Source organism: Barbus barbus (genome assembly GCF_936440315.1).
Source record: "Barbus barbus genome assembly, chromosome: 25".
Taxonomy (NCBI): Eukaryota; Metazoa; Chordata; class Actinopteri; order Cypriniformes; family Cyprinidae; genus Barbus; species Barbus barbus.
In genome coordinates this window covers 6066153-6094053 of record NC_136753.1, presented here as the reverse complement: position 1 = coordinate 6094053, position 27901 = coordinate 6066153, and the positions used below count along the sequence as shown (strand labels likewise).

Genomic DNA, 27901 nt, shown 5'->3' with positions numbered 1-27901 from the left:
TGATTAAAACAGTTATGTTGTTGTTGTAATAAAGGCCAAGTAAAATACTGAAGATGACAATCTCAATTCCCAATCATTGTTTTATTGCCATCCATCTGAATTATAAATCGGTAACAATTGGAACAAACAGTATTCTTCAAAAACGACACAGAAACTTCATACATACTTGCACACACATACAATCATACACAGGTTAATACGCACACCTTGGCTCAGCATAGAAAAACTGATATGGAAGTACAAACCTTACCTTCCTGAACCCAAAGTACAACATGAACCATGGTATTCATGCAACATCTCAAGCGTCATCAACAGTCTTTCGTCATTACAGTATTCACGATTACGTTTAGTAACATACAATCACACGCAAGCATCAAAATCCTGATCTCTGATCCTTGGAAATGGGTTTTGTGACCATTTATTCAAACCCACCGTCCTTCTGGTGCTCTGAACGCGAAATACCCTGCAGATTATCTACATCGCTCAGATTATCTGTGCTGGAGCCAGATCTAACCATCAAATAAATAAAACAATATCAATAAAAGAAATAATGCATCCGGCTGTTTAGCTTTAAAACGTGAGACTCAACTCAAAGCTATTGCTGGGTACAGAGATGTAATGACAAGTCCATAACACTGTCAGAGGCACTTTTCAGAATACTTCACAAAAAAACTGATTTTAACATCGAATACTACAGTGCTTTCTGCAATAACTGCTTAATTTAACAACAGCAAAATGCAGAAAATATATCTCAAGACCGAATTAGCTCAGCATGCAAATCTTGAGTGTCGTGGTTCATCAAAGAGCAAGGTCTTCTTCCAGTGTGCCAGTGACATTCACTAAAAAACATTGCAGACGGATACTCAGATATGCAGAGGAAAGCTGAAACTATTCCAACCATTTTCTGAAATAAAGACCTGAAGATTTTCAGAAAACTGACCACAAAAATACTTCACTTCCCAGAAAGAAGAGTGCATCAAAACAAATCCGCTGTGCGAGTGCATAGAGAAAGAACAAAAAATGTGTTGACCTCAGCTTAGTGTCAACCATTTAAATACTAAGTTCAATTTGGCTGTACAAAGAGCTTGTAAATGAAGATTTGTACATAAAGAAGCAGATCACCGCCCCTGCACAGTTGAAAGCTCCAAATGGATCAGAAGTCAGCATTAAAAGTCTGCATTTTGTGTTTTCTTGGACATTCATTAATAAGCTGCACATCTTTTATTGATTTATGTGAACAGATTCATGATTTAGGTCCAAGGCAGTTCGCTGTTTGCACTGAATGATAGAATAAGATCAGGAAAATGTATGTAGTAGTTTACTTCAAAGACAGAGGTAGATGACCATTATTTCGGATGTCTTACAGTGCACTTCATACGTCATCAATAGACAGTTGACACTGGATCGACCAGCGTGTGCTAGGAAGGAGAGGTGTTCATGACATGCTGTTCTTGAATGTCATTCATTCTGAGCCAACAAAGCATGGGCTCTTTAATAAAAGAACACTGAACTGGAGCACATAAATATCTTTAACATGATGAAATGGCAGCAGTTAAAAAGCCTCAATAATGGCTTTCTGAGTGGGGAAGACACAAAAAAAAAATGTAAAGAAATGTTAATAAATGCAAACCCAAAGACAGATTGCACAAAAACTGGACTGTTTGAGCGTGAGAGCTCAGATTCCAATGGAATCACCCTTCTCGGCCATGTGATCCAGGCATGGAACATGATCAGCTCCTCCTACTTTGTGTCTTGAACACTTTGCTTGGCTGGTCTGTTTGTCAGTCATTCCACTGCCTTACCAGATGCATTTGGAGAGATGTGTTCATTACGTGATCTTCTCATGCTGGATTTGATAGTAGCATGCCTGAGTGAGGAAGAGGAGGATTTCAGAACAGCAACTGGTACACACACTCTTCACAATGTATATTTGTAAACCCTGAGATAACATGCTTATTTGCATATTTATGAGGATAATTACTTTAAATGGCTGAGTAGATGACAACACAATATGTTAGTAGCATTTTTATCAAGTAAATCTTAATCATTCCAATTAAGACATTATTTACTGTTTCTCTCATTGGTAAACACATCACATAAAAGTTGCTGCAACCGTATGAAGCAAATGAATAATTAATGTTTAATACCGATATTTAATGCAATTAATATTTAATGAAATTAGCACTGAGGCAGTTTATGATTGGCTTTTACATTCTAAAGTGTGGTCACATATACCAATGTTTGACTATTTTTTGTAATTTGTTTAGGGCATTAGGACAACTTTGATTTGATTTTTTTTTTTTTAATAAATGCATGTGTGTATTTATATATACTATAATATACACATATAAAATATACACAGTGCACACACGTATACTATATAAACAAAAACTTTTTGGTAAAAAACCCTTATACACTATACCTTGAGTGTGGTGAACATGATGCCATGCTCTCCATGTTGAACACATGGATCCATTAGATCCTCGATGAGGCTGACCTCTGACCCCAGATTCCTTATCCTGCAGAGAACAACAGCTATGTCAACTAAAGCATGCCTTTTTTTAAACAATGTTATTTTCTGTGCTAAAGCATATGTAGATAAAAAGATTATTATGTCTAAATGGAACACATCCTCTCTCTCTCTCTCTCTGAGACCACATTTATGCCTAGTAAGTGTATCTGTCTTGTGTGATCTGATCATTATTAGTCAGCCAAGACACATCTTTATGTACTATGGTTTCTACAAAAATATTAAGTAGCACAACTGTTTTCAACATTAATAATAATAAGAAAAGTTTCTTCAGAACTAAATTAGCATATTAGAATGCTTTCTGAAGGATCACGTGACACTGAGGACTGGAGTAATGATGCTGAAAATTCAGCTTTGCATCACACAAATAAATTAGTTTTTAAAATATATTCAAATGAAAAAGTCATTTTATGTGAAATTTTATTACAGTTTTTACTATATTTTTGATCAAATAAATGCAGCCTTGGCATGCATGAGAGTCTTCTTTTAAAAACATTAAAAAGCTCGAGGTACTGAACTGAAAGGTAGTGTACATGCATACATACAAATAACAGGGCCTTAGAAACCTTGTGATCTCATCCTTACCGTGCACGCAGAACAACAAAGAGGAAGACAGGAAACAGGTCATCCATAGACCACAAGAAATCCTGTTTCAGAAGTGCAAGTACTTCCTGGGTTATCTCCTCGAAGGTCAGTTGGATGACCTGAAGCTTGTCTGAGGGGGTGAAAGTTGTGCTGTCGACATAAAAAGAGAACAACCTTAAAACAATTTACCAGAGAAAAATGACAAACGTTATTAGCTAGAAATTGTTGTAAATCTCCAACCTTATTTGCTGTAAAGTCTCAACTGCTGAGGCAAAACAGGCGTCCTTAGTGCTCGAAAGAACCTACACACCCACAAAATACCCCCATGAGTATTGCTTCATGATCCACAGTCTTATTTCCACTAATATAATCAGCATATTGCCTTCACAGGGAGCTTTATGAGTCTTTTTAAAGAAACTTTTAGAGTCTCTTACATAATATAACATTTAACTACCTGTTGTTTTTCTCCATGTACTGTAACAGTCACAGGCCAGAATTTCCTATGAAAACAGGTATTAGTGGGAGTAAAATAGATCACTAGAGGATAATCAAATCTACTGAATGTATTTGTCATTGTAGCTGGGTGTCAGACTCACTGTTGCACCCCGAGGAAGGCAAGCAGCGCCAGGTCTGGCTGTTTGTTGAGTCGGAGCACACACTCCCAGTATACATCATCCTCCTTCTCTTTCTCTAGAGCATAGAGAGTGAAGAGAGGAGGATAGAGACGGGGCAACAGCACCGGCAGCAGGAGAGCAGAGCTGCTGACCACACACCTGCCATACACACACACACACACACACACACACAAGACAATACATCAGGTAACTGCTAAAAATTATGTGTTAAAGACAACAGCTGATAAAAACAGACAAATCAGTCTGAATTTATGAAGAAAACAATTATGAGATAAAAAGACGAAATTAGAAAAAAAAAAAAAAATTTCATAAGTTCATAAGTTCATAAGTTTTATCGCATGCTTTTTTGTCAGCTTAAACGTTTTATCTCATAATTATGATTTAGTATGTCAATTTCAATTTGTCTCATAATTATGACAATCTCAATTTATTTTTGTATATTTTAACTTTTTCTCAATTATGACTTAATCTCATTATTTTAACCTTCACAAGGTTAAAGTTTTTAATTTAATAATTGTCATAATTCCATCAATTTATCTCATAATTAAAACTTAATGTCAGAATTTTGTCAATTCAAAACTTTTATCTCATAATTTTGCTTTTTTATGTCCTGTATTATGATGTACCAAAGCATGAAAGATCTTTTTTTTCTTATGTGGTGGAAATTGGCTTCCATTGGTTCCAATTAAAAAGAGAAAATAATCAAACCATTAAAGTACTTTTAATTTATAAATTCACTAGATTATCAAAAATATGTATTATCTTGTGGTGTTTAATGTATAAACGACTTGTGTTTGATTTAACTCTAACTGTGATATAAACCATAGATAGCAACTGTATAAAATACAATTATTCATACTGTAATATCAAGGTTTGGTCAAATCACACAACTCTTAGTGTGCTATGTATTATTTTTCTCATAAGTGAGACATCTTACGTACCCAGGTTTAGGAGACTCCAGTTGCTTCCCAGCAGGGTCTGAACCACTTTTCTCTTTTGGAGGGTCGGCCAGTGAACCTCCTTCCTCTGGCAGATCAGGAAAGAGGAATCTAAACACAAACACATAGATAAATATTCATGGAAACGACGTTTAAAACAGACTTTATTTTAGTCTGACTGACACACTTACTGTACCTGACTAGCTGGAAGATGCGGCTGAGATAGGACTTAATCTCATTGACAGCCTGGGGCAGTAATCTGCGGTTGGCCCCAACACCGACGTACGTCATACGGTACACCGAAACCAATGTCTCTACCAGCCGACCCAAAGGATGCAGTGGGGTATCACATGCCTGGGGTCAGTAACATATTATAGGGACAAAATACACTGGTATGACAGAAACAATATTATAAATGTTCGTAAATGAGGTTGGCAGTGTTAGTTCATTGATGACCTAGAGCAATGCATACCTTGACAAGGTACCGACGGATTATGTGATACACCTCTAACGTCACAGGACCAACATGCTGAGGAATAAACTCGAGACTCTCCAGCGTTTTGTGATGAGAGCGACTCAGTAACTCTGGACTGAAACACACACACACACATTCAGCTTTACATTTCAACATTACACATTTAATATTCATGTTCCAAAACTTCCTAGATAAAAAAATAAGCACATCTAAATAAGTGAATCAAAGGTAAAACTGCAGATACTTCACAGAAAAGGCTATCCCAAAATGCACTGCGACAAGGTTTCATCCAAGATGGTAAAGATGAGGGAAAAAACTGTTTATAAATATGTTTTATTTACAATTATATTCATTTGTTAGAAATAATTTGGTTTATGTGGAACCTCATTTCCACCAAATAAGAAAAAGATGCCTTGGTAAATCATACTTATGACAATAAATGTGATAATTGTAAGAATAAAAAGTCAGAATTATGACACAAAAAGTGTCATAAAAAGTCTGACTTTTTATATTTTATTTCTGTAAATCTTATGTTACTATTTATTCTTTGTGATGAGATTTGAAAAAAAAAAACATTTTACCACACGTTGACCTTTTATCATATCATTTAAACCTTTTCTCTAACAAATTCAACTTTTTATCTCATAACTGACAAAAGTTTTTTTTAATAAATTATTTTTGTGTCACAATTTTGACTCATCTGATAATTATAATTTAGGATCTCAAAATTTCGACTGCGTCATAATTAATTTAAAGAGTTTTCTTATGTGGCAGAAATGGGCTTCATATGTTTCAAGTTCCAAGTAAAAAAAAATAATTTAAAAAATCAGAAAAAGTACTCTCCATTTATCAATTAACCAGTTTATCAAAAACAGGCATTACCTTATTGGGATTAATTATATAAATTATTTTTTTGTGACATGAACCATTACAGCTGTATAACATTATTTAGCGTTTACTGTAATTTCAGAATTTGGTCAAACCACCCACCCCCGGTATGATGTGTATTATTTTTCTGCTTATTAGAGTAGCAATTTGTTAGCTTAGCATCATGTTAACATCAGACTCTGCTGTAATACTCTGTGAGTGTCAGGGGAGTTTCTCATGCACTAGTATGAGCAATGAGGCATAGGAAGGTTTTTGAACTGGTCTAATCTGCAATGAGTGTGTGTTTAAGTGTACCTGTCTCTGTGCTGTCTCCTGTTAGCAGTGAGCGCTATGGCGATGTTGTCCCACGCTGTAGTGGTTTGTCCCTGTCCGGGAGAATCACATCCTAGCCTGTTCCAGCACTCCAAAAATACAGCCTTCCACTTTTCTTCGGAGTGAACCGCTAACCTGCCCAGTTTGCTGTAATCACACAAACACATCGGTTCCCCATCAACATTGATAATGTCACTAAAAACTGAATTGTGCTACAGAGATCAACACAAACGCTTACAGTGCATGAGCCTTCTCCTTGTCTAAGTCGTAGAGGCTGGGTTTGTAGTAGGAACCTGACATCTTTAGGCCAGTTCCCCAAACCCCACTAAAAGAGCCTTCAATGTAGTCTCCATTCGCCATGGTCAACGCACCCTGCAGAAAGAGATGATAACAGGCTTGTTCGTGTGAACATACTCTACCATTTAAAAAATTGCTGTTGATAGTGTCACATGATCCTTCAGAAATCATTGTAATATACTGAAAATATAACAAATAACATTTCTTATTGTCAAAGCTGGCAACAGTTGTGCTGAATAATATTCGAGGACACCATGATACATATTTTCAGAAATCAACTTTAGACATTTAAAACATTATTCCAAATAGAAATCATTTGTAACATTTTAAATGTCTTTACTGTCACTATTAATCAATTTAATGTGCCATTGATGAAAAATATTTACTTCTTTAAAAATAAAATTGACCGCTAGTGTAGATGTTTGTGCATGCTAAAATGTTTGCTTGTGAGCAGTAGCACCTTTCCATTTAGGGTCCAGTCTTCTGAAAACTCCCCTTCAAATGTAGTGTCATCTTCAGAGAGTAACACCCCTGTGCCCTTGGAGAGAAACAAATAACAAATAAAATGTGTGTGTATCAGGTTTTATCATTTCTGTACAATCAAAAGCACCTCAAAGATAATAAAACCTAATGTGAGGAGACTATAGGGAATAAAAAAAGGAGCTAAACTTTCTTTAGTTCAGTTTGTAAAAAAATATATTATTTTTATTATGTAGTAAATGTTTTATAAACGCAATAAGGCACAAGAGGGCATGAGATATTGTGAATATAGTCATAATACAGCATGGTGTCACATACTTATACTGCTAAATAAAACCAAATGTGTGTATGTCAATCTCACCATCATTTTGTTGTTGTTGAAAGCACCTTCATAGTACAGGCCGAACTGCGTAACAACAACTCCGTTCCCCTGACGCTGATCATCCAGCCACATGCCCATGTACTTCTCCCCTCTGACACAAAACACAGTTAGTATAATGCACATATGCACACACACTTACATTTCAACATCTCAAGGCAAAGAAGTGCTGCAATCATTTTGTGAATTCACTTGTCCATTTGCATACCTGGTGATGTCATCAAAAACTCCATAGCCAGATTTTTTGTCATACTGCCACTGGCCGATGAAGACACTGGGGGAAGTGGAGTTCAGCTTCCCACTACGCAGCATCCCGTGACCATGACGCATGTTATCTTGAAAAGAGCCCTCGTATATTTCACCAGAGGCATATCTGAACACAAACACACACACACACTCAGTTAATGACATCAACTCAAACCAATTTTTGGGTCAGTAAGGATTTTCTTTTTTCTTTCTTTAAATAAATACTTTTATTGAGCATCAAAATTGACACTAAAGACATTTCTAATGTCGCAAAAGATATCCATTTCAAATAAATGCTGATCTTTTGAACTTTCTATTGATCAGAGAATCCTGATAAAAATGTATCATGGTTTGCATAAAACAACTTTTTTCAACTGTAATAATAAGAATTGTTACATCAATACTAAATAAAGACATTAGAATGATTTCTGAAGGATCTTGTGACACTGAAGACTGAAGTACTGAAAATTGAACTGAAAAACTGAAAATTCAGATTTGCATCACAAGAATAAATGATGTTTTAAAAATGATTAAAATGGGAAACAGTTATTTTAAATTGTACCAATATTTCACATTATTACTGTTTTTACTTGAGCAAATAAATGCAACCTTGGTGAGCATAAGACATCCTACAAAACATTTTCTAAAACATTTTTGAATGGTACTGCACATACAGAATTACATATATCCATTACAGAAAAATAATATACAAAAATAAACAGACAACCACACACCTGAATGTTCCAAAGCCATACATCTTGCCATCCTTCCACTGCCCTTGGTAATGATCACAGCTGTTCAGGTTTTTGTTAGGAACAACGTAATCTCCAAAACTGCAAAGAAAACAGTAGTTAAAGTATTTCCAGAAATAGAAAGTAGGCATAATAATCTGAAAAAAAAATGTTGCCACTAACCCATCTTCAAGGCCGTTCTTGAATGTCCCTGTATACATTCGGCCATCAGGCCATTTGACCACACCCCTAGAACACAGGCATAGCCAATCATCATCTTCCAAGTTTTAAGAAGACTTTCACACCCACAATTCTCTTTCCTACCGTCCATTGGGTTTCCCTGAGACCCATCGGCCCTCATACGTGGCCTCCTTGAGTCGACTGTCTTTGTAGAATGTGTATGACGCTGTCCTTGAAATGGGCGGATCTGCTCTCTGCGTTACTCCCGTAGAAGGAGGTATCCCATCATGCCCAAGTCCACTAAGTGCCTGCTCCACCGCTTGGTTTATAGAACGCAGCCACTTTGCCTAGGAATCAGGACATCACTGTTTAACTATCTATACAGGTTTCTGTAAATCATCATTTTGAGTCAGGTCAGGTATACCTTCTCAGCTGGGGACGAAGCCAGCAGAGTGAAACTCTCTTCAGCTGAAGTCACTTTTAAACCATATCTGCAGAGAAGCACGCAAACGTCATAACTCTTCATAACAAATCATTATTATACAATGCTAATAAACATGACTGGCACACTCACAGGCCTGTGTTCTCCTCAGAAATAGGCTCCACCCACAATGTAGCCAAAGGGAAGACGTGATGAGTAGAAAACTAGGAGGGGTTAAAAAAGAAATGGAACTAATGCAAGAAAAGCATACAGAAAATAAATCCTCTAGGATTGTACACAATTCTGTCCACTCTTGATTACTGATGCACAATATATCAGTACCATCAGTTATCAGCAGATAGGAGATCTGTTTATATATACTGTATATATTTGAAATATTTAAATGTGCATGCATTTTATGGTTTCGTTTCATTTAGATTACCTTTACCTAACTTAAATAAAAAAAAAAAGGCTTTAAAACCCCAAATAACACTGCTGAAATATAACCTATGGTGAAAGTAAATAATAAATAATAAAAATTATTACAATGATTACTTTTCTATTTTAAAATGAAATTTATTGTTCCTTCAAAATACATTTTCATATGTTGATTTGGTGCTCAAGAAACATTTACTATTATCATAAGAGTTGAACATGGGTGTGCTGCTTAATATTTTTGCGAAATTGCTACATTTTTTATGAGTAGAAAGTTTCAAAACTACATAAAAAAAAAAAAAAAAAAAATTATATATATATAAAACAATGCAAATGTCTTTACTGCCACTTTTGATTAATTTAATGCATTTCTGCTTAATAAAAAAAAAAACTGTTCCCAAAGACTGAATGGCAGTGTAACGCCTAAATTCACTCAAAGCATTATAGAATTAATAATCATGATGGTGAAAAGTTTGTTGCTATACAATATTTGTCAAAAACTTAACACGAGTATGTCTCAAGCATAAACCAACTGTCAATTGGTTTAGTGTTTGTAGGTTGTCGACTACTATTTTAAAATATAAAATGTTGAACATATGGTTCTTTTTCCTAAGCACATTTTTTGCTCTTTTCGAATGGAAAGGGATAATGCTGATGAAACGAAAAACAGACAAATACACGCACTGTAAAAGGTGTGAATGAAAAACAACAGGGAGGAAAATAATGGATTATCATCTCAAATACTCACTGGGACATCCACTAAAACGAGACTCAGCATTAAACAGAATCACTACTGTTCAACATAAAACCATCCAGCACAACATGCCCTTTACTACAATCAGGTACATATCTTTTACAAAGGGTTTGCAAGCAGGAAGCCTTGGAATGTACCCAATCAGATGTACTGTCATCTTTCTATGCTTTTATACCACACAGGAGAACCTAAATGAAACCTTACAGGAATTTCTGTCAAAAACTAGAGGTTCAGACTGAGCTATTACAGATACTATGTCATTTTAATTGATTAGATTCTTTAAAGGAATATTCAGAGTTAAATACAACTTAATTTCTTTTGACAGCATCTGTAGTCACAGAAAATCATTTTGACACATCCATCAGTCTGTCCAGTAATGCATTTCAAATGTAAGCCTATGGTTGCACAGTCGCACTGATGCAAAAGTGTAATAAAATGATGTAACTGATGTAACTATGAGTAAAGTACTTTTTAGTGGAGAATATCTTCTTCACCCAGAAGAATTAAGTAAGAAACACACAACCAAAAATTCATCCACCTTGAAATGTAGTCTCATTTCAAAGTGACTTGCAACAGGGTTATTATAGTTAACTAAAACCACTTGAACCTTTACAAAAAAACTTGCCATGGCAACATTTCTCAATTTAATTTAGTTTAACTTGATGTAGTAAAATAGCTAAAACTGAAATAAAAATTAATCAAGCAATGTAGGCATATATATAAAAAAAAAAAAAAAAAACTAAAAATGATAACTCAAAAAACAATGTTACTAAAAATTACTCTAAATTTAAAATGAAAACAGAAAAATAAAAAACTAATTCAAAATATTAATAAAAACTACTAAAATGTCACTGATTAACGTACACATTTATTTTTGTTTTTTTATTGTAAGATGTGTCAAAATTATTTTCTGAATTAATCAGATACCCCAAGCTGTCAAATGATTAATCACGATTAATCGCAAACAAATTAAAGTTTTTGTTTGCATTATATATGTGTGTGTTCTGTGTATATTTATTATGTATATATATATATAAATACACACACATACAGTATATATTTTGAAAATATTTACATGTATTTACATGTCTATATTTATATTCATATAACTTCTATTATAAATAAATATATTTAATATATAAACATAACATATTGCATGTGTGTGTATTTATACATACATAATAATTATACACAGTCCACATACATATATTACGTAAACAAAACTTTGGATGCGATTAATTATTTGACAGCACTAGTTTTACTTAATCTCAGAATGTTCCTTTAACAACAGCACTGGACAAACACTACAGCTGTAGGGTGCATCCTTGGGCACTAGGGGACAGTATGCTATGGAGGAAACTCTTCATTCGTACAGCCCATACTTACAAGACTCTTATAGGGGACCATGCCCTACCAAAACAAAGATAAACATCACTAAAACATCAGTCAGTGAAAACAGATTGTTAGTTTGGCCCTGTAAGCGAATAAAAAACTGAAGTGAAAGCATTGTGTAAGCACAGAAGGATGAGATTAACAGAAAAGGCAGAGATAAAGCAGAAATGATACTGAAATGGCGGTGAAACTAAAGTATAAAAAGAAGGGCAAACCTGTGCATGAACCAGGGCGTCGTTGAAAAGGATGAACCAGTTGACAGAAAAACGGCCTGCGTTCTGAAGAGTCAAAGCCTTATTACTGCTCTCACAGATCAGCCGCCGAGACGGTTTACGAAGAGAGTCCTGAAAGAAGAGGAGAACTCTTGATTACCAGCCCAACTTCATCCACGTTCAAGCTCTCCTCCACAAGTGCACTGAAATATAACCATTTGCTCAGCAGGAAGAGCACCTGGCTGTCTGGTGTACATTAAACTGACTGGCATTTGACAGGCAAAGTGCTTCTAAGGGCCTGACAGCAGCAGGGTGACTCACGGTCATCTTTCCAGGAAAGCTCTTCCAGAAGTGGAGCGTGTACTCGGCTTCCTTCCTCCTCCTCTTCAGATGAAGAGCCATGGATTCATATTTTGAGCAGGCATCTTGCAGCTTCTGATAATCCACAGAACTCTGTCACACAGATACAGCAGTGAGATTTTATGTAATGACGGTGTATTGAGTAAAAAAGTCAGTGGACAATACAGCCAGGCCTGTTATTATAGAATACAATTACACTTTTTTATTGAACACGCATACACACAAAAAGAGAATAACCCAAAATAAGCAAAAAATAACTATATAAATAAAATAAAATAAATATATAAGCAATAAGTAAGCAATATATGAATGAGCAAAAAAAATAAATAAATAAAAAAATAAATATAGAAATGTAGAAATAAAAATGGGCAATAAATATATAAATAATTATCAATATGTGTATGTATACACACACACACACATATATAAATAGGCAAAAAAATGCATATAAATAAATACACAAAATAAGCCAAAAAAATCGAAAACATTATAATAAATAAATAATAAATAGATTTTTGTAAATTATTTTTAATGTAGTCGGGGTTAAGCATTTTGTATGTACAGTACAAACAATAATTGTATGTGTGAATAACCAAAAGAGTAACCCAACATACCTGAATAAGCAAAAAATACATTGAAAAAATAAATAATTCCTTAAAACAATAATATTTAAAAAATGGTAACACTTTAGTACAGGGACCAGTTCTCACTATTAACTAGTTGCTTATTAGCATGCCTATTATTAACATATTGACTGTTTATTGGTACTTATAAAGCATAACCATATTCTACATTCCTAATCCTACACATTACCTAAATTTAGTTTATTGAGGCAAAAGTCATAGTTAATGGTTTGTTAATTAAGAGAATTGGACCTTAAAATAAAGTGTGACCAAAAAAATGAAAGGTACTTTTAAAAAGGTACATTTAAAAGGTGTTATGACAAATCATGAAGTGTTACTGTGTTTCTAGTGAGTACCCACCACCTCATAGCAGGTAGCCAGTTTGAGCAGCAGTCGTCCATATTCATGCAGGTGTTTTATGGGCAGGTAAAAGAGATGCGCCAGAACATCCGCTAAGGGCAAACCCTCTTCAGAACACTTAGACAACTTCTGAACAACCTCGGCCCCTTTGCCAAACACATCGCTTCAAACAGAGTCAGACAGAGAGTCTTAATTTATATGGTAATAGAGTTCAATCTATAATTATGTAAATATGAACACTGAAACAGCAATAGCAAATAATTCCCTCGCAATACTTTCATATGTTATTACTCTAGAGCTTTGTGGCCAATGTGGAATCCTAGGCCAGCAGAGGCTTAGGAAAGCACTTGGGACAGGGTCTAACACCCACATATACTACTTACTGACAAGGTTTGACAAGTGCTTGAAATCCTCCCATGACTAACAGATCACCAACTGCAGAACAGTACCTGTATGACACAATTACAAAAATAAAGACATTATTACAACTAGGATAATGAGCTGACTTGAGAAGGAGGGTACAACAATAAATTCCTATGACTTTTAAGGTAATTCTTTATTACTGAAACCTTTTATACATATAAATGATGACTGTATAGAGATTGCAGCCACGAAGAGAAATTTCTAGTTAATGAAATGAATGTATTGAAAACACAGATTTCCATTCATTTTAAGCTTCTCATTTTAATTACTCAAAAAAAAAAAAATCTCCTTGCTATTTCCAGGTTTTCCAGAACGTCACACACTCAGAACTTCGTCCCACTAAGAAAACTTTTAAAAATGAGGACAACCACCTTAAAAGAAATCTTAAGGCTGTGGCTGAACATACGATTATTTTGAATAACTTAAAGAACCAATTGAGGTTCTGTCTGATTAAATACATTTGATTTTCAGTTATACATCACAGAAGTATAAAATCTATTTGATGCCTTTTGAATTAGAAGTTAATTGAGTCCAGCTCTGTAGAGAATATAACTTGCTAAAACATCTTTAAATTGAGGAATACAGCAAGTTACAATAATCTGATTTTAACTGTGTTCATCTAGTTGGTCTTAACTAGCTCTCTGGCTGAACACTTAATAAACATTGGTATTCAAACCTGGCTGATTATTAAATGTGCTAATATCTCTGACATCACAACCATGACTTCTAAATGACTCATTTTTGCAGCCATGTTGATGTTCCAATAAATGGCCCAGATGGGCTAGGAGGGGAAGTTTTGTGAGCATTGTGAACTTCAGAGCATGTCTACACTGTACACTTAAAAGAGAATTTAAATTCTGTTTTGCATGACATGTTCTCTTTAATCAGCATGGAGTAAGAAACAGCAAGCAACATCTCTTATTCCATCTGCTGAGGTCATCACCAAAGTAACCACTTCATGCCTTCAGTTTCTCTAATTGTGTGTGTGGCTTACTCTGAATATGTGTCCAGGAACAGATGTGCATCATCAAGAATAACAAGACCTCGGATATCACGTGAACGCCGCAGGAAGGAGGTTAGAGAGGCTGAGTTTTGACCCGTGAGCTGAGACAGCCGGCCCAATCGTCCAATCAGATTCTGCAGAAGCCCTGCAGAGGACTGACCGAGGGCGGAGCTTAGGGAATCTAAGAGTTAAAAAAAAAATTATAATAATGTGAGAACTAAAAATCCCAAATAATTAATTAGACACACAGACACAAAATCATTTCTTGTTTTGAGCCTCATTTCTGTATAATTCTAAACAAAAATACTTAAGCATGATTATATTATATTTCATATATTATTGCTTACCAATATATTATTATTGCTGTTGATATTTTGAATTACATTTTATATTTATATTTACACTTTAATTTTATTTCAAAAATATTTTGATGTGTTTTTGTCTTTTTTATATTTCTATATAGTATGTTCATTTTATTTTATTTAGTTAAAATAAAATAAGTTTAAGTTTTTGATTTTAACATTTATTTGATTTCAAATAAAAAAGTTTTTATTTTTACAGTTTTAGTTTTAGTTTCAGTTAACAATAATAACCCTGTTACATACTTTAGGAACTCTAAACGATTCAGCTGTTTCACTTGCACTAGTCTTGCCACTGAATTACACCATACTTGTACAGCTCGTTCAAGGCTGTAATGGAAATATGCTAATGGGAGTCTAAATCAGAGTACAAAACAAGTTATCATCACACGCTGTCATACCCAGTTTGAGCAGTGGCTGGAGCAGAAGACTATTGATATTGCTGAGTTTACAGTAATATTTCCTCTCTGCGGCCGCCAGCTCATGCAGGCTGGCAATAAAACCCATTACATTACGATCCGTCAACGCCGCACATGTACGTCCTCCTGCACACACACTGCTTACATAGCCCAACTACCACAAACACATACAAAATGAAAAGTGTCATTACAAGTCATATAAATAATACAGCATTCAGAGCACAGTAGTATTCAACATTATCTAGTAATGACTGAGTAATGTTAATTATACAACAGAAATCTGAAATTATAATGACGATGATGATTATTATGATGCAAAAGGCTTGCTCACATTCATACAAAAGGGCAGCAGCACTGGTTGCTGTGTGTACTCTCCTGTCTGCTCCCCATCCTCAGTTTGCTCCATCACTTCTTTCACCTGCTGACCACTGTAGTACAGGATTGGCTGGATACAATCTCCATCAGCCAATAAGAGAGTGTGTTGTTGCCCCGCCCCAATATCCCACACGCGAATCCCATCTGACAGCTGTGCAAAGACAAAAGAGGACAAACAATGCAAACCAGTCATGAATCAGTATGTTGTCAACACAAATTTGGGCCATAGCAAGGGCCTTAAAGGGATAGTTCAACTAAAAATGAAAGTTCTGCCATTAATTACTTCTCGTAGCTTCATAATATTACGGTTGAACCACTGATGTCACATGGACTATTTTAACAATGTCCTTACTATGTTTCTGTGCCTTGAATGTGGTAGTAACATTGCCGTCTATGCAGTGGCAGAAAGCTCTCGGATTTCATCAAAAATATCTTAATTTGTGTTCTGAAGATGAACGAAGGTCTTACCTCTTACACGTTTGGAACAACACGAGGGCGAGTAATTAATGACAGAATCCCTTTAATCCACTAAACAGTGGAACACGAATGACTCGGTTGACTATAACATGATTATGTGATTGCACATTAAAATATCATTGGTACTGTATATCAATAACATCATAACCAACATCCTATTGGTATGAATTGTTTTGTTTATCATTCTTCTGCCTTGTCGATAATATTTAGTGGCATCATGAAATATGTTCTAGTCCTCCATTTTTAACAGCTTAAGAAACTGAAGAAAACATGACAACATGAGCTGATGCTCACAGGTTTTTATTGTGCATTGTACGGTATTTTGTCTAGTGAATTAGAGAGCTGATCAAGACACAGCCAAAGAAAACCAGAGCATGTGTACACTTAATGTCTGAAGACTCACATTGCTGCTGGGTGTGCACAAGTGTTACAGTTTCTAACCTTGTCATTTCTGCAGCATTTTTAAAACCTGGAAAAAACCCTCAATCTTAAAGGGAAAATAAATGAATACATTTATTATTTTTTTCTTAATTCTAAAAATGCAATTATGCAAAGTAATGGTTTTAAATTTTTTTAACTTTTAAAAACCATTTCAACAGGCAGGGTATTTTATTCTCCCTCTTGTGATATTTTTCTGTTTTATGCGCATACTGTACCTTGGTTAAGTGAGGAAGGGTGGTGGGGGATTCCATGTGTCCCAGCTGTCCAGAAGTGTTGCAGCCCCAGGAGAACACCTGCCATACACACACACATTAGAGGAGGATTACACTAATACAGACTCACCGCTCAAGAGAACAGACATGGATATGCAGGTGAAGTGTGTCACCTGTGATTGGGCGGTCAGGGCGAGAGAGTGATGAGCACCTGCAGCTACTCTCAACACCTCTTTACCATTCAGACTCTTTACACAGGCAGGCTGCGGTCTGAAAAGAACGAGAAAGAAATCACCACATTATGTTCCTCTGTAATGCATCTAATGAGTCATTTTAGCAGAGCACATTATAATTTAAAGCCCTGGAATCTTATGTAACTCATCAGCGCTTAGGGAAGAGAGTCAGGACTGGGCCGCTCTGTTGATGGGAGGATTCTGACCTGGAAAGGAGGTCTCCATGTCCAAGTTGCCCTTCCTGGCCACGTCCCCAGCTCCACACTTCTGTCTGCAAAGAAGGCAGGTGGGCATCGGCCTCAGGAATGCCTCCTGGAGCGAGCGGGATGGCCCGTGCACGGGGGCGACTCGTTCGCCGCAAAAGACGTGGAGACACTGAGAGAATGTGAACAAGAAAATAAACACCACCAAAAAACACATTCAAAGAAATTTAGAACATCAATAACTAGAGGCAGAGCACAGTCCACATCTAAACTAAGACACAAAATGACAGATCATAAGAAACCGCAACTCAAGGCAGTTTGTCCCTCATTGAATATGCATTAGTTCAGTTCTGCCATATAAACACAAACAAACAGCATAGGGAAAATTCACATGAATCATTTAACAGCACAGACGCAGAACCACAGACTTGGCCAACTCCAATTCAACTCTCTGCAAAACACACACACACACACACACATATATACATGGTATGGCCAGGTGCACACACAAACAAAACACACACAATCTGCTGCCGTGCTGAGTTATGTTCCAGCCCCACTGGGGTCCATCTGTCACATAGGTGGGGGTGAGGAGATGAGAAAAGGTGTGTGTGTTGCAGGTAGCTGGCCACCATTGTCTTCTCTAGCCTGTGCATCAAGCTTCAGCTGATTTATGAACTCAGACAAACACACCAGGGTGAGGTATCCTAGAGTCTCATGAGCAGAGAGACCTCAAAAAGTCCTCACATCACAATCTCTAACTCAGCAAACTAAATGTAAATCACTTTAAAAGCATGCAAATCACTAAAGCAGAACGTTTCTGACACACTAGAGACTTGAACTTGTTTTGATCACGCATATTAAAAACCAGAAGGACTACTTTTCACTAAAGTCGAATCACACAGTGTTTTAACACATGAATTGTATTCATATTTCTAACCAAACTCTAAGAAAAACTAAGAAATTGTATTTTAATTTAATAAAAGGAAGATTTTTTAGTAGATTTTTCACTCACATTATTTCTTGAAAATGTATGCACAATTTCACCCAAATTGAATGATTACTGTCATGTGTAAATATATAATTTTCAAAAAAAGGTAATTTAAAGTTAAGTAAAATTTTGATATTTTATTTTTTACACATTTACACTACCATCCAAAATTTGGGTTAGTAAGATTGAGTCTCTCATGCTCACTAATTCTGCATGTATTTGTTCAGAAATACAGTAAAACAATAATATTGTAAAATATTATTATAATTTACAATAACCTTGGTATTTTAATATATTTTAAAATGCAATTTATTACTGTGATGGCAAAGCCGTTACTCAAATATTCAGTGTCACATGATTCTTAAGAAATCATCCTAATATGCTTATTTGGTGCTCAAGAAACATTTCTTAAAAATATCAATAATAAAAAAAGTGCCATTTAATACACATTAAATGTGATACACATTTTACAGGATATTTTGATGAATAGAAAGTTCAAAAGAACAGGATTAATTCAAAATAGAAATATCAAATTGGTAACTTTTTTGTAACATTAAACATTTCGGTTACACCTCATTTTAAGATGTCCTTGTTAGAGTAATTATACAATTAGGTACTGAGTAATATTAATTAACAACATGTAATTACTTAGGATTAGGGTTTGTTTTAGCATTAGTTGCATGTAATTAAGCATAATTTACTGTTATTTCCATGATAAGTACATGTAACATGAAACAAGGACACCGTAAAAGTGTTACCAAAATTTCTGTTCTTACTGACCACAGACTTTTGAATGGAAGTGTAAATTGCAAAATATTAAATACATTTCAAGAAATCGTGATACTGCCTTTCATTTATTCTAAATTCAATTAAAACACATTTTGCATTACTGATTTACAATATTACTATGTTTCTAATATAGATAATCACCACAGGCAATGAGAATTACAAAAAACCTAAAGTGATGTAAAGTAACACATCTGGGTGCATTACAGTTTGAGCTGAAATTGAGACATGTGACTGTGAGATTCACCCATAAAATCTACCTCTAAATCTAAAACATTTTATAACTGCAACTACACAAAAATACCGTCAGTTTTCGTGCTGGATGCCGACTCCTTCACCTCAAACTCTGCAATGTCTGTAACCTTGGCAACAGCAATATATGGGAAACCTGTCCACAAGTGCCATCGGCAGAAATTTGAGGAGCCATGGCAATACAACCATTACCATTAACAAACACATTGCAGTAAGCAAAAATCAACTAGGCAGCGATCTGCAGGGGCTTTACTTTAAACTGAATGCACTAAGTCTTAACACACTGCTCAGGATTATGATTAAACTGCACATATTCAACTAATAAAAGAATACATTCATAGCAATCATTCCTCTGGTTCTTATGCGTATAAACGGCAGTACAGACTCTCTACACTCAGATGATTAAAAAAGCAGACCATTTTCTTTAAATATTTATCAAATTTGTCACAAAAAGGAATGGAGTTGTTAGTTATTCATAGCCTCTGCAGCAGAAACACCAAGCATGCAATGAGTTGATGGATGAGAGAGGCAAAACTTTGCAAGAAGCTCATCAACTAGTCCATGCTAATGAAAACTCAAGTGTAGACACACATGTCCATGCAGACTTACGGAGACGGTACACTAGTTGTAAGAGAAGGAGAGCGTGTGTACCCTGAGATAGCAGGCCAGGCAGGGACAGGCGACGGCTAAGCTCCGCCTCCTCCTCTCGAATGTCCCCCAGGCTGGAGCTTTTCTTCCCTTGCATGGGCTCCTCCTGACGGAGTCTGTCCTCTACTCGCTCACGGCCCTCTCCTGGAACCTGGAGCACAAAAAATTTGGTCAAACACATCACAGCTGGATCATTATTTTTCAGTTTCTTCCCAATAAAAGTGCTAAGAGTGAAAATGGCATAAATGTGTAGAAAATGTATTGGCTTGATGTTTAAGCAGATGTAACAAACATGTAAACATACTGTTAAAGAACTTACCCAGTAACCAATCACTTTTCTCAGAGAGAGAGCTTCATATGTGGACACTACACGTTCCCCCACTGCAGTGGCACAGGACACCACCAAGTTGTTCAATGCGGAGCCCATTGGAGTCACAGACTGGGCGACCGGGATCAAGGGGTCAGAGGTGAAACAATCAGCACGGTCACTGGAGAGCTGTGATACGAAAGATATGAGAACTAGAATTGTGCATTTAGAAGCAATTGAACAGTTTGATTTATGATGGCTTGGAATAGTTGGATAGTGATAGCAGGATTTTAACTAAATACACAAATCTAGATATTTTTACCTATAATATTTGTTGCAGGTGAAGTTGTCAACTTCTCAAACAGGGTTTTAGCATGTTAATGTGCTAACAGTTCATTGTTTGTTTATATTAAATATGGATATAGATATACAAATATATACACTACTGTTCAAAAGTGTGGGGTCAGTAAGTTTTTCATTAATTATACCTTTATTCTGCAAAGATGCATTAAATATTTAATCTAAATAAATAAAAATACTAAAATAAAAAAATAAAAACTAAATTCAGTCCTGTAAATGCTACGAGTAAATTTAGGCATCATAGCATACACTGCTGTTCCGTGTTTGGGGTCAGCAAGATTTTTATTTTTATTTTGTAGGCAGAAATGCATTAAATTTATTCAAAATGAGAGTAAATGAGCTCATAAATGTTACAAAACCTTTCTATTCATTAAGGAATCCTGAAAAAAATTACAATTGTTTTCACAAAAATATTAAGCAGCACAAATGTTTTAAACTGGGATAATAATAATAATAAGAAGAAATTGTTTTTTTCAGAACCAAATCAGCATATTAAAATGATCATGTGACACTGAAAAATTGAGTAATGACTGCTGAAAATTCAGTTTTGGAATAAATCACAAATACATTACAATAAATTACAAAATATATTAAAATATAAAAATGTTATTTTAAATTGCAATAATATTTCACAATATTACCTTTTTATTGTATTTTTGATCAAATAACTGCAGCCTTGGTGAGCAGATGAGACTTCTTACCTTCCCTAAACTTCTGAATAGTTGTGTAGATAAATACACGTAGTTGTCCATATATGTAGTGTTTACTTTCATTTTTACATTTACATTACAATCTTTACAAACACTAATAATTTAATTTAAAAGTAATCTTCAGCAAATCTTAAAATGAATATAATTTTTTTCATTTTCTGCATTATTATGTTGTTATACCCCAATTCACTTATTGATTTTGCACTTGTTGATTTTAGTTTTTTGTATTTTATTTTTAATTCATTTAGACTCATTAGTATTGAATTTTAATACTGGTCATTATTGGCCATAACATCAAATAAATTTTTAGCTCATAGATATCAGACAGAATTTGAATAACGTTATGGGTTTAATACCAAATTCATTTTTTTTAAATAATAATCACACTATTTTATAAAGTGAAAAGGTTCAAATTAAATATATAAAAAAGGTATAATTCATGTATATAAATCTAACAAATCTGGTATTCATATATCAGCTAAATGCTTGCTGGACATTGTGTTTAAGACTAACCTGAGCAGAATGAAGCGTGCAGGGAGTCTTGGTGGTGTGCTCTGCCAGGGCATGATCAGAAAGTCTCTTAAGGTAAGCCTTCACTGCCTGCTCATCGGGATATGGGGAGGACTTCCCCCGTGTGGCTCTACAACCGTCCGGCTCAAGGGTGCTGGTTTCTGAGGCTTCGACACAAACCTCTCCATTTGTGGCTGGAGCTTCAGGTTCTGCCGAGTCTTCTATGGCTGGTTCTACAGATCCTTGTCTAGATGCAAGAACCTGATTTTGGGGTTCAGAGGCAGGTGTGCTTTCAATTTCAGGGTTGGTGCTGGAGGCGGGTAATTTTGGGATCTGAGCTGGCATGGATGGGCCAGCTTCTGTAGGAGAGTTCTTGCCTTGCTTAACCCTTGAGCTCTGATCTGGGCTGCCCTCTAATGCAGACTTGGCCTCAGCGCTGTCCATGTCAACACCTAGTGGACAGTAATGGCCGTCAGAGATAATAACGTGGTCCTCTTTGTCTGTCATAATGTACAGCAGCTGATTGCACTGACCGCACTTGTCTTGTTTCCGAGGCTCTTGTGGAGGGGGAAGACAGCATACCAGAACCAGGCTGTGAGCAGCTCCACAGGCCACCTGCAACACATGCCTTCCAGCAAGGTGCTCTACCTTCTGGGGCTTCCAGACAGGAAACGTTGAAGTGTTCAGGCCCAGCTGGCACCCGCTTCCCCAAGCCCAGACTTCATGCTTGGCTGAAAGAGCCAGAGTGTGCTGATCCCCACACGCCACCTCCAGGATCTTCACCGTCTGAGGAGCTGTGGCCTCCGAGTCGAGCACACCCACAGGGGTGGGGTTAGGGATAACAGAGAGTCCAGATAGGCCACACTGGCCATGAGCATTTTCTCCCCACATGTGCACTCCTCCATCTTCTGTCACGACTCCACTGTGGGCGGAGCCAGCAGCCACAAAAACAACACGTTGTTCGCTAAGAACTGCCTCCAAAACGGGCTCAGTCACTGCTGATGATGTTTGGTTCTGTTTCCATGGCAGCTCGCCAAAGCTGTAGACTTGTCCCCCTAAATATAGTATATAAATTGTGACATTATTATAATTAATAATGAAAAATGCATGAAATACAATAGTCAATATTCTTTTCACAACCTTGTGTTTAAAGCAATGGTTTTCCACCAAGGGGCCGGTGCCAACTAGGGGACATTAGTACACTTCCAAGTGGGTCACGGGATGACTTAATTATTTCAATTAATTATATAAAAATAATATTAACGCAAAATCAAGATGTATACTGAAATAATCATTCTGAAACAATATTGTTCCTCTGTGTGTTATCATTATAGTTGTGTTGTTGACTTCCATTTCTCACAGAATTAGAACAGTTATTAAAACTTTAGTTATAGTTATCATTATAGTTACCATTCTTGGTGTGAACGGCCTTTATAGAGGCAATAAGCCTATATAGAGGCAGTCTTAACAGTGAAAAAGTTTGAAAATCACTGTGAACATGAACATGAAAAATTTTCTGCAGTTTTCTTGTGAAACAAATATCCAACAACACAAAAAGAAAACTTTTTTATCATGTTGTGGAGGCTGCGAGTCACATTCACCCTTGAGAACACCTCCATGTATCCAAATGTTAATGATCCTGTCTCAGATTTTTTTATTATAGGATTGTTTGCCTCAAAATAAAATGCAAACGTCATTTAAAGTTAAACAGGTTTTGGAATGACACGAGAGATAACATGCTTCATTTGCCGGGATATCAGCTGTTCAGATCAGACCGCATCACGGAGCTAACGGGGAAAACGAGAGGTGGTGGACTATGTTTCTACATAAATGAAGGTTGGTGTTCAGATGTAACAACTCTGAAGAAGATGTGTTCTCCTAATTTGGAGGCCTTCTTCATAAACTGTAAGCCGTTCTATTCGCCCCGAGAGTTTTCCTCCTTCATTCTCGTGAATGTGTACGTGCCTCCGGACGCGTGCGTGAGCGCCGCGATGCAACAGCTGGCTGAACAAATATCTGAAACAGAGCAAAGGTACCCGGACTCTTTTTTAATCATTCTTGGAGATTTTAATAAAGCAAATCTCTCCCGCGAACTGCCAAAATACAGACAGCACGTTACATGTCCCACCAGAGACAGTAATATATTGGATCATTGTTACACAATAATTAAGGATGCATATCACTCTGTCCCACGGGCAGCTCTGGGGCTCTCTGATCACTGTTTGGTTCATCTCATACCGACCTATAGGCAAAAACTCAAATCTTCTAAGCCCGTATTAAGAACTGTTAAAAGATGGACTAATGAAGCAGAGCAAGATTTAAAAGCTTGTTTTGACCTCACTGATTGGACTGTTTTTGAAGCCGCTGCCACCGATCTTGATGAACTCACAGAGACTGTAACATCATATATCAGTTTCTGTGAGGATATATGCATCCCCACCAGGACATTCTTATCATTCAATAATGATAAACCGTGGTTTACTGGGAAACTCAAACAGCTTCGTCAGGCCAAAGAGGACGCTTACAGAAGTGGGGATAAAATCTTGTATAACCAGGCCAGGAACAGACTAACAAAGGAGATCAGAGTGGCTAAAAAGAACTACTCTGAGAAGTTGAAAAAAGAACTTTCAGCCAACGATCCGGCGTCGGTATGGACTGGTCTGAGGAACATCACCATGTACAAGTCACCACCCCCACAGTCTGCAGAGAATCAACAACTGGCTGACGATCTCAATGTGTTTTACTGCAGATTTGAAAAGGCCAGATTGACACCCAGCACCCGCTCTGATCTGCACTTCACACATTCACCTTCCCCCCCTGCAACCCCCCTTACTCCCTCCCCCACCATTCTACCTGCGTTTAAAGTCTGTGTAGAGGATGTGAACCGGGTCTTCAGAAAACAGAAATCTAGGAAAGCTTCAGGACCAGACGGTATTTCACCTGCCTGTCTAAAAGTCTGTGCTGACCAATTGGCCCCCATCTTTACACAAATCTTCAACAGATCTCTGGAGCTGTGTGAAGTTCCCCACTGCTTCAAACGCTCCACCATCATTCCCGTCCCCAAAAAGCCCAAAATCACTGGACTTAATGACTACAGACCTGTCGCACTCACGTCTGTGGTCATGAAGTCACTTGAGAGACTGGTCCTGGCCTACCTGAAGGACATCACTAGACCCTTGCTGGATCCTCTTCAGTTTGCCTATAGAGCAAACAGGTCTGTGGATGACGCTGTCAATATGGGACTGCATTACATCCTGCAACACCTCGACAAACCTGGGAATTATGCAAGGATCTTATTTGTGGACTTCAGCTCGGCCTTCAATACCATCATACCTGACCTTCTCTCAGACAAACTGAGACAGCTCTCTGTGCCCTCCTCCATCTGTCAGTGGATCACCAGCTTCCTGACAGACAGGCAGCAGCTAGTGAGGCTGGGCAAACTCACATCCAGGACTCTCACCATCAGCACTGGCGCCCCTCAGGGTTGCGTTCTCTCCCCACTGCTCTTCTCCCTCTACACCAATGGCTGCACATCAAAGGACCCCTCTGTCAAGCTCCTGAAGTTTGCGGACGACACTACAGTCATAGGCCTCATCAAGGACGGTGACGAGTCTGCTTACAGACAGGAAGTTGAGCAGCTGGCTGTCTGGTGCAGTCTTAACAACCTGGAGCTGAACACGCTCAAAACTGTGGAGATGATAGTGGACTTCAGGAGAAACCCCCCTGCTCACCATCATGAACAGCAGCACTGTGACTTCAGTGGAGTCATTCAGATTCCTGGGCACCACCATCTCTCAGGACCTGAAGTGGGACAATCACATTGACTCTATTGCGAAAAAGGCCCAGCAGAGGCTGTATTTCCTCCGCCAGCTAAGGAAGTTCAACCTGCCTCAGGAGCTGCTGAAACAGTTCTACTCTGCAATCATCGAGTCTGTCCTATGTTCTTCTATAACTGTTTGGTTTGGTTCAGCTACCAAAACAGACATCAGAAGACTACAACGGACAGTTAGGACTGCTGAGAGAATTATCGGTGCCCCTCTGCCCAGCCTCCAAGAACTTTACACCTCCAGAGTGAGGAAAAGGGCTAAGAAAGTCACTCTGGACCCCTCACACCCAGCTCACTCTCTCTTTGTACTGTTGCCCTCTGGCCGGCGCTACAGATCACTGAGCACCAGAACAGCCAGACACAAGAACAGTTTTTTCCCCCAGGCCGTATCCCACCTTAACAACACATAACACACCCCGGTACTGTACATCTGTAAATAACCCATCAAACCTTCATCTGTACATAGGACACATGCACATTTACAGTTCTGTCTATGGCCAAGTCTCTTTTCTGTATATTTTTATTTTTATTACTATTGTTATTCTTAATTATTGTATATTCTCTTCATTAGTGTTCTTTATCACCTTAATTATATGTTGTCTGCACTATGTTTGTACTTTCTGTACTGGTAGCTCATAACACCAAGACAAATTCCTTGTGTGTGCAAACACACTTGGCAATAAAGCTCTTTCTGATTCTGATTCTGAAAGCTCTTTCTGAGTGAGTAATCGATGAGTATTTATGTATGGGGGTGACTTATCCTCTTAAATCACTGTGTTACTTTTCTAAGACTTGTCAGAGCTAATGATGTCAGCTTGGCAAGGCAGATCATGTTACTACATTTTGATGAAAGATCACAAAGAAAAAAAAATCTTTGCAACCAATAACTTGTACACAATAAGACCATGTAAATAGCTTCCACTTCGATGCTGACCATAACCTGTTAAAAAAGGGCTCAGCAAATTCTATTCTGTGTGAATAATACATATATTACCCTCTACTAGCAGAACGCCATGTCTAGCTCCCAGGGCAGCCTGGAGCACCGGCCGAGAGAGCAGCACCCTCTCTGGTGTGGTGCTGTAAGAATATCCCCTCCATGTGTGGAGAAGTCCTCTCTCTCCAGAACCGTCCTCCTCACCACAACTACAAACACAGCGATGAATACACTCTTAGAAAAGTCATGAGACAAAAAAACTAAGAAGTGTACAAACGATGCATTGTTCAACATTGCTGGCAGTCTGTCTTTGAACACGCTCACCTTATCTGCTTCTCCATCTCTAAACGCTCCCCATATCACAGCTGTTGCGTTTGTCACTTCGAATGATTGTCCTGCGAGGGAACAAGCGATGAATGATTTCAGATTCTGAATAACAACAAAGGGTTTGACAGTGACTTGTATGTTTAAGCTAATTTCCCTGAGACAATACTTCATGGAACCAGTCACAAAGTGGGTGAGGTAATTCTGAGCATTTCTGTACCTAGGCTACATTTCTTTTTAGTTGTAAAATAAGTTACGAGTCCAGAATTTGTGTCAAGCAAAGAGTCCTGACAAAGACTGACAGTGTAAACACACATGTACACACACAGATCAGGGCCAAAGGTGACCAGAGCTGTGATGAAATCATCAGCTGAACTGATAAACAACAGATCTGGAATACTGTCTAATATTTCCGAAATGAATATTAACAACTCCTTTCCTGAGTTGTTACTTAAAGCACAAGCTGTCTAATATGAAACTACACGTCTGGTGAAATTAAAGCACAACAAATTTAGATTTACATCCACGTCGACAGGTGGGGATCATGTTAAATAACTGCTGAATGAAAAATACCACTGTAAAGCCACAATACAGTCGCTAGAAGACAGAAATATTTATAATTTTCATTCTATTCGCTGCTTTAATATCACTCAAGCTAATAAATATGATGCTTCGTTCATTCTTACCTCGATATATCAGATTCTCAGATAGACAGAAAACGGATGACTCTTGTCAGTTTTTAAAACACCTGATCAGAAATGTAAAATAAGCCGGTGATGAGAGCAGACATACAGCAGAGCGAAGCTCGTTATGATTATGATGATGCTAATCGGGTGTGTTGTTATGGTGCTGTTGTGAGCGCTTCAACGGACGGA

General features: G+C 37.1%; 1 protein-coding gene across 1 annotated transcript; it reads right to left on the bottom strand.

The window, feature by feature from the left end:
* Positions 1–63: 63 nt before the first annotated feature.
* Positions 64–27901, bottom strand: LOC306845471 (alsin-like). Its single transcript, XM_079378309.1, has 35 exons — positions 27713–27901; positions 27027–27097; positions 26763–26911; positions 21946–22997; positions 20375–20551; positions 20059–20206; positions 17382–17550; positions 17116–17212; positions 16946–17023; positions 15769–15963; positions 15420–15591; positions 14651–14840; positions 13617–13682; positions 13234–13396; positions 12212–12343; positions 11894–12022; positions 9251–9321; positions 9101–9167; positions 8821–9023; positions 8680–8745; positions 8500–8598; positions 7728–7892; positions 7502–7613; positions 7121–7198; positions 6602–6735; positions 6346–6510; positions 5161–5278; positions 4885–5042; positions 4692–4799; positions 3712–3888; positions 3570–3615; positions 3356–3417; positions 3116–3265; positions 2423–2519; positions 64–1867 (listed from the first exon to the last, which is right to left on the bottom strand). Exons 2-35 carry the CDS (start codon positions 27041–27043, stop codon positions 1829–1831), a joined length of 5049 nt encoding a protein of 1682 aa, XP_079234435.1. The 5' UTR covers positions 27044–27097; positions 27713–27901; the 3' UTR covers positions 64–1828.

What these genes read in the sequence shown, in the direction of transcription:
- LOC306845471 (XM_079378309.1), bottom strand. An exon ending in TGGCGTTCTGCTAGTAGAGG is followed by an intron (nt 22,998 to 26,762) that starts GTAATATATGTA and finishes TACTATATTTAG; the next exon opens with GGGGACAAGTCTACAGCTTT. An exon ending in TCCGTCGGTACCTTGTCAAG is followed by an intron (nt 5,043 to 5,160) that starts GTATGCATTGCT and finishes TACTGACCCCAG; the next exon opens with GCATGTGATACCCCACTGCA.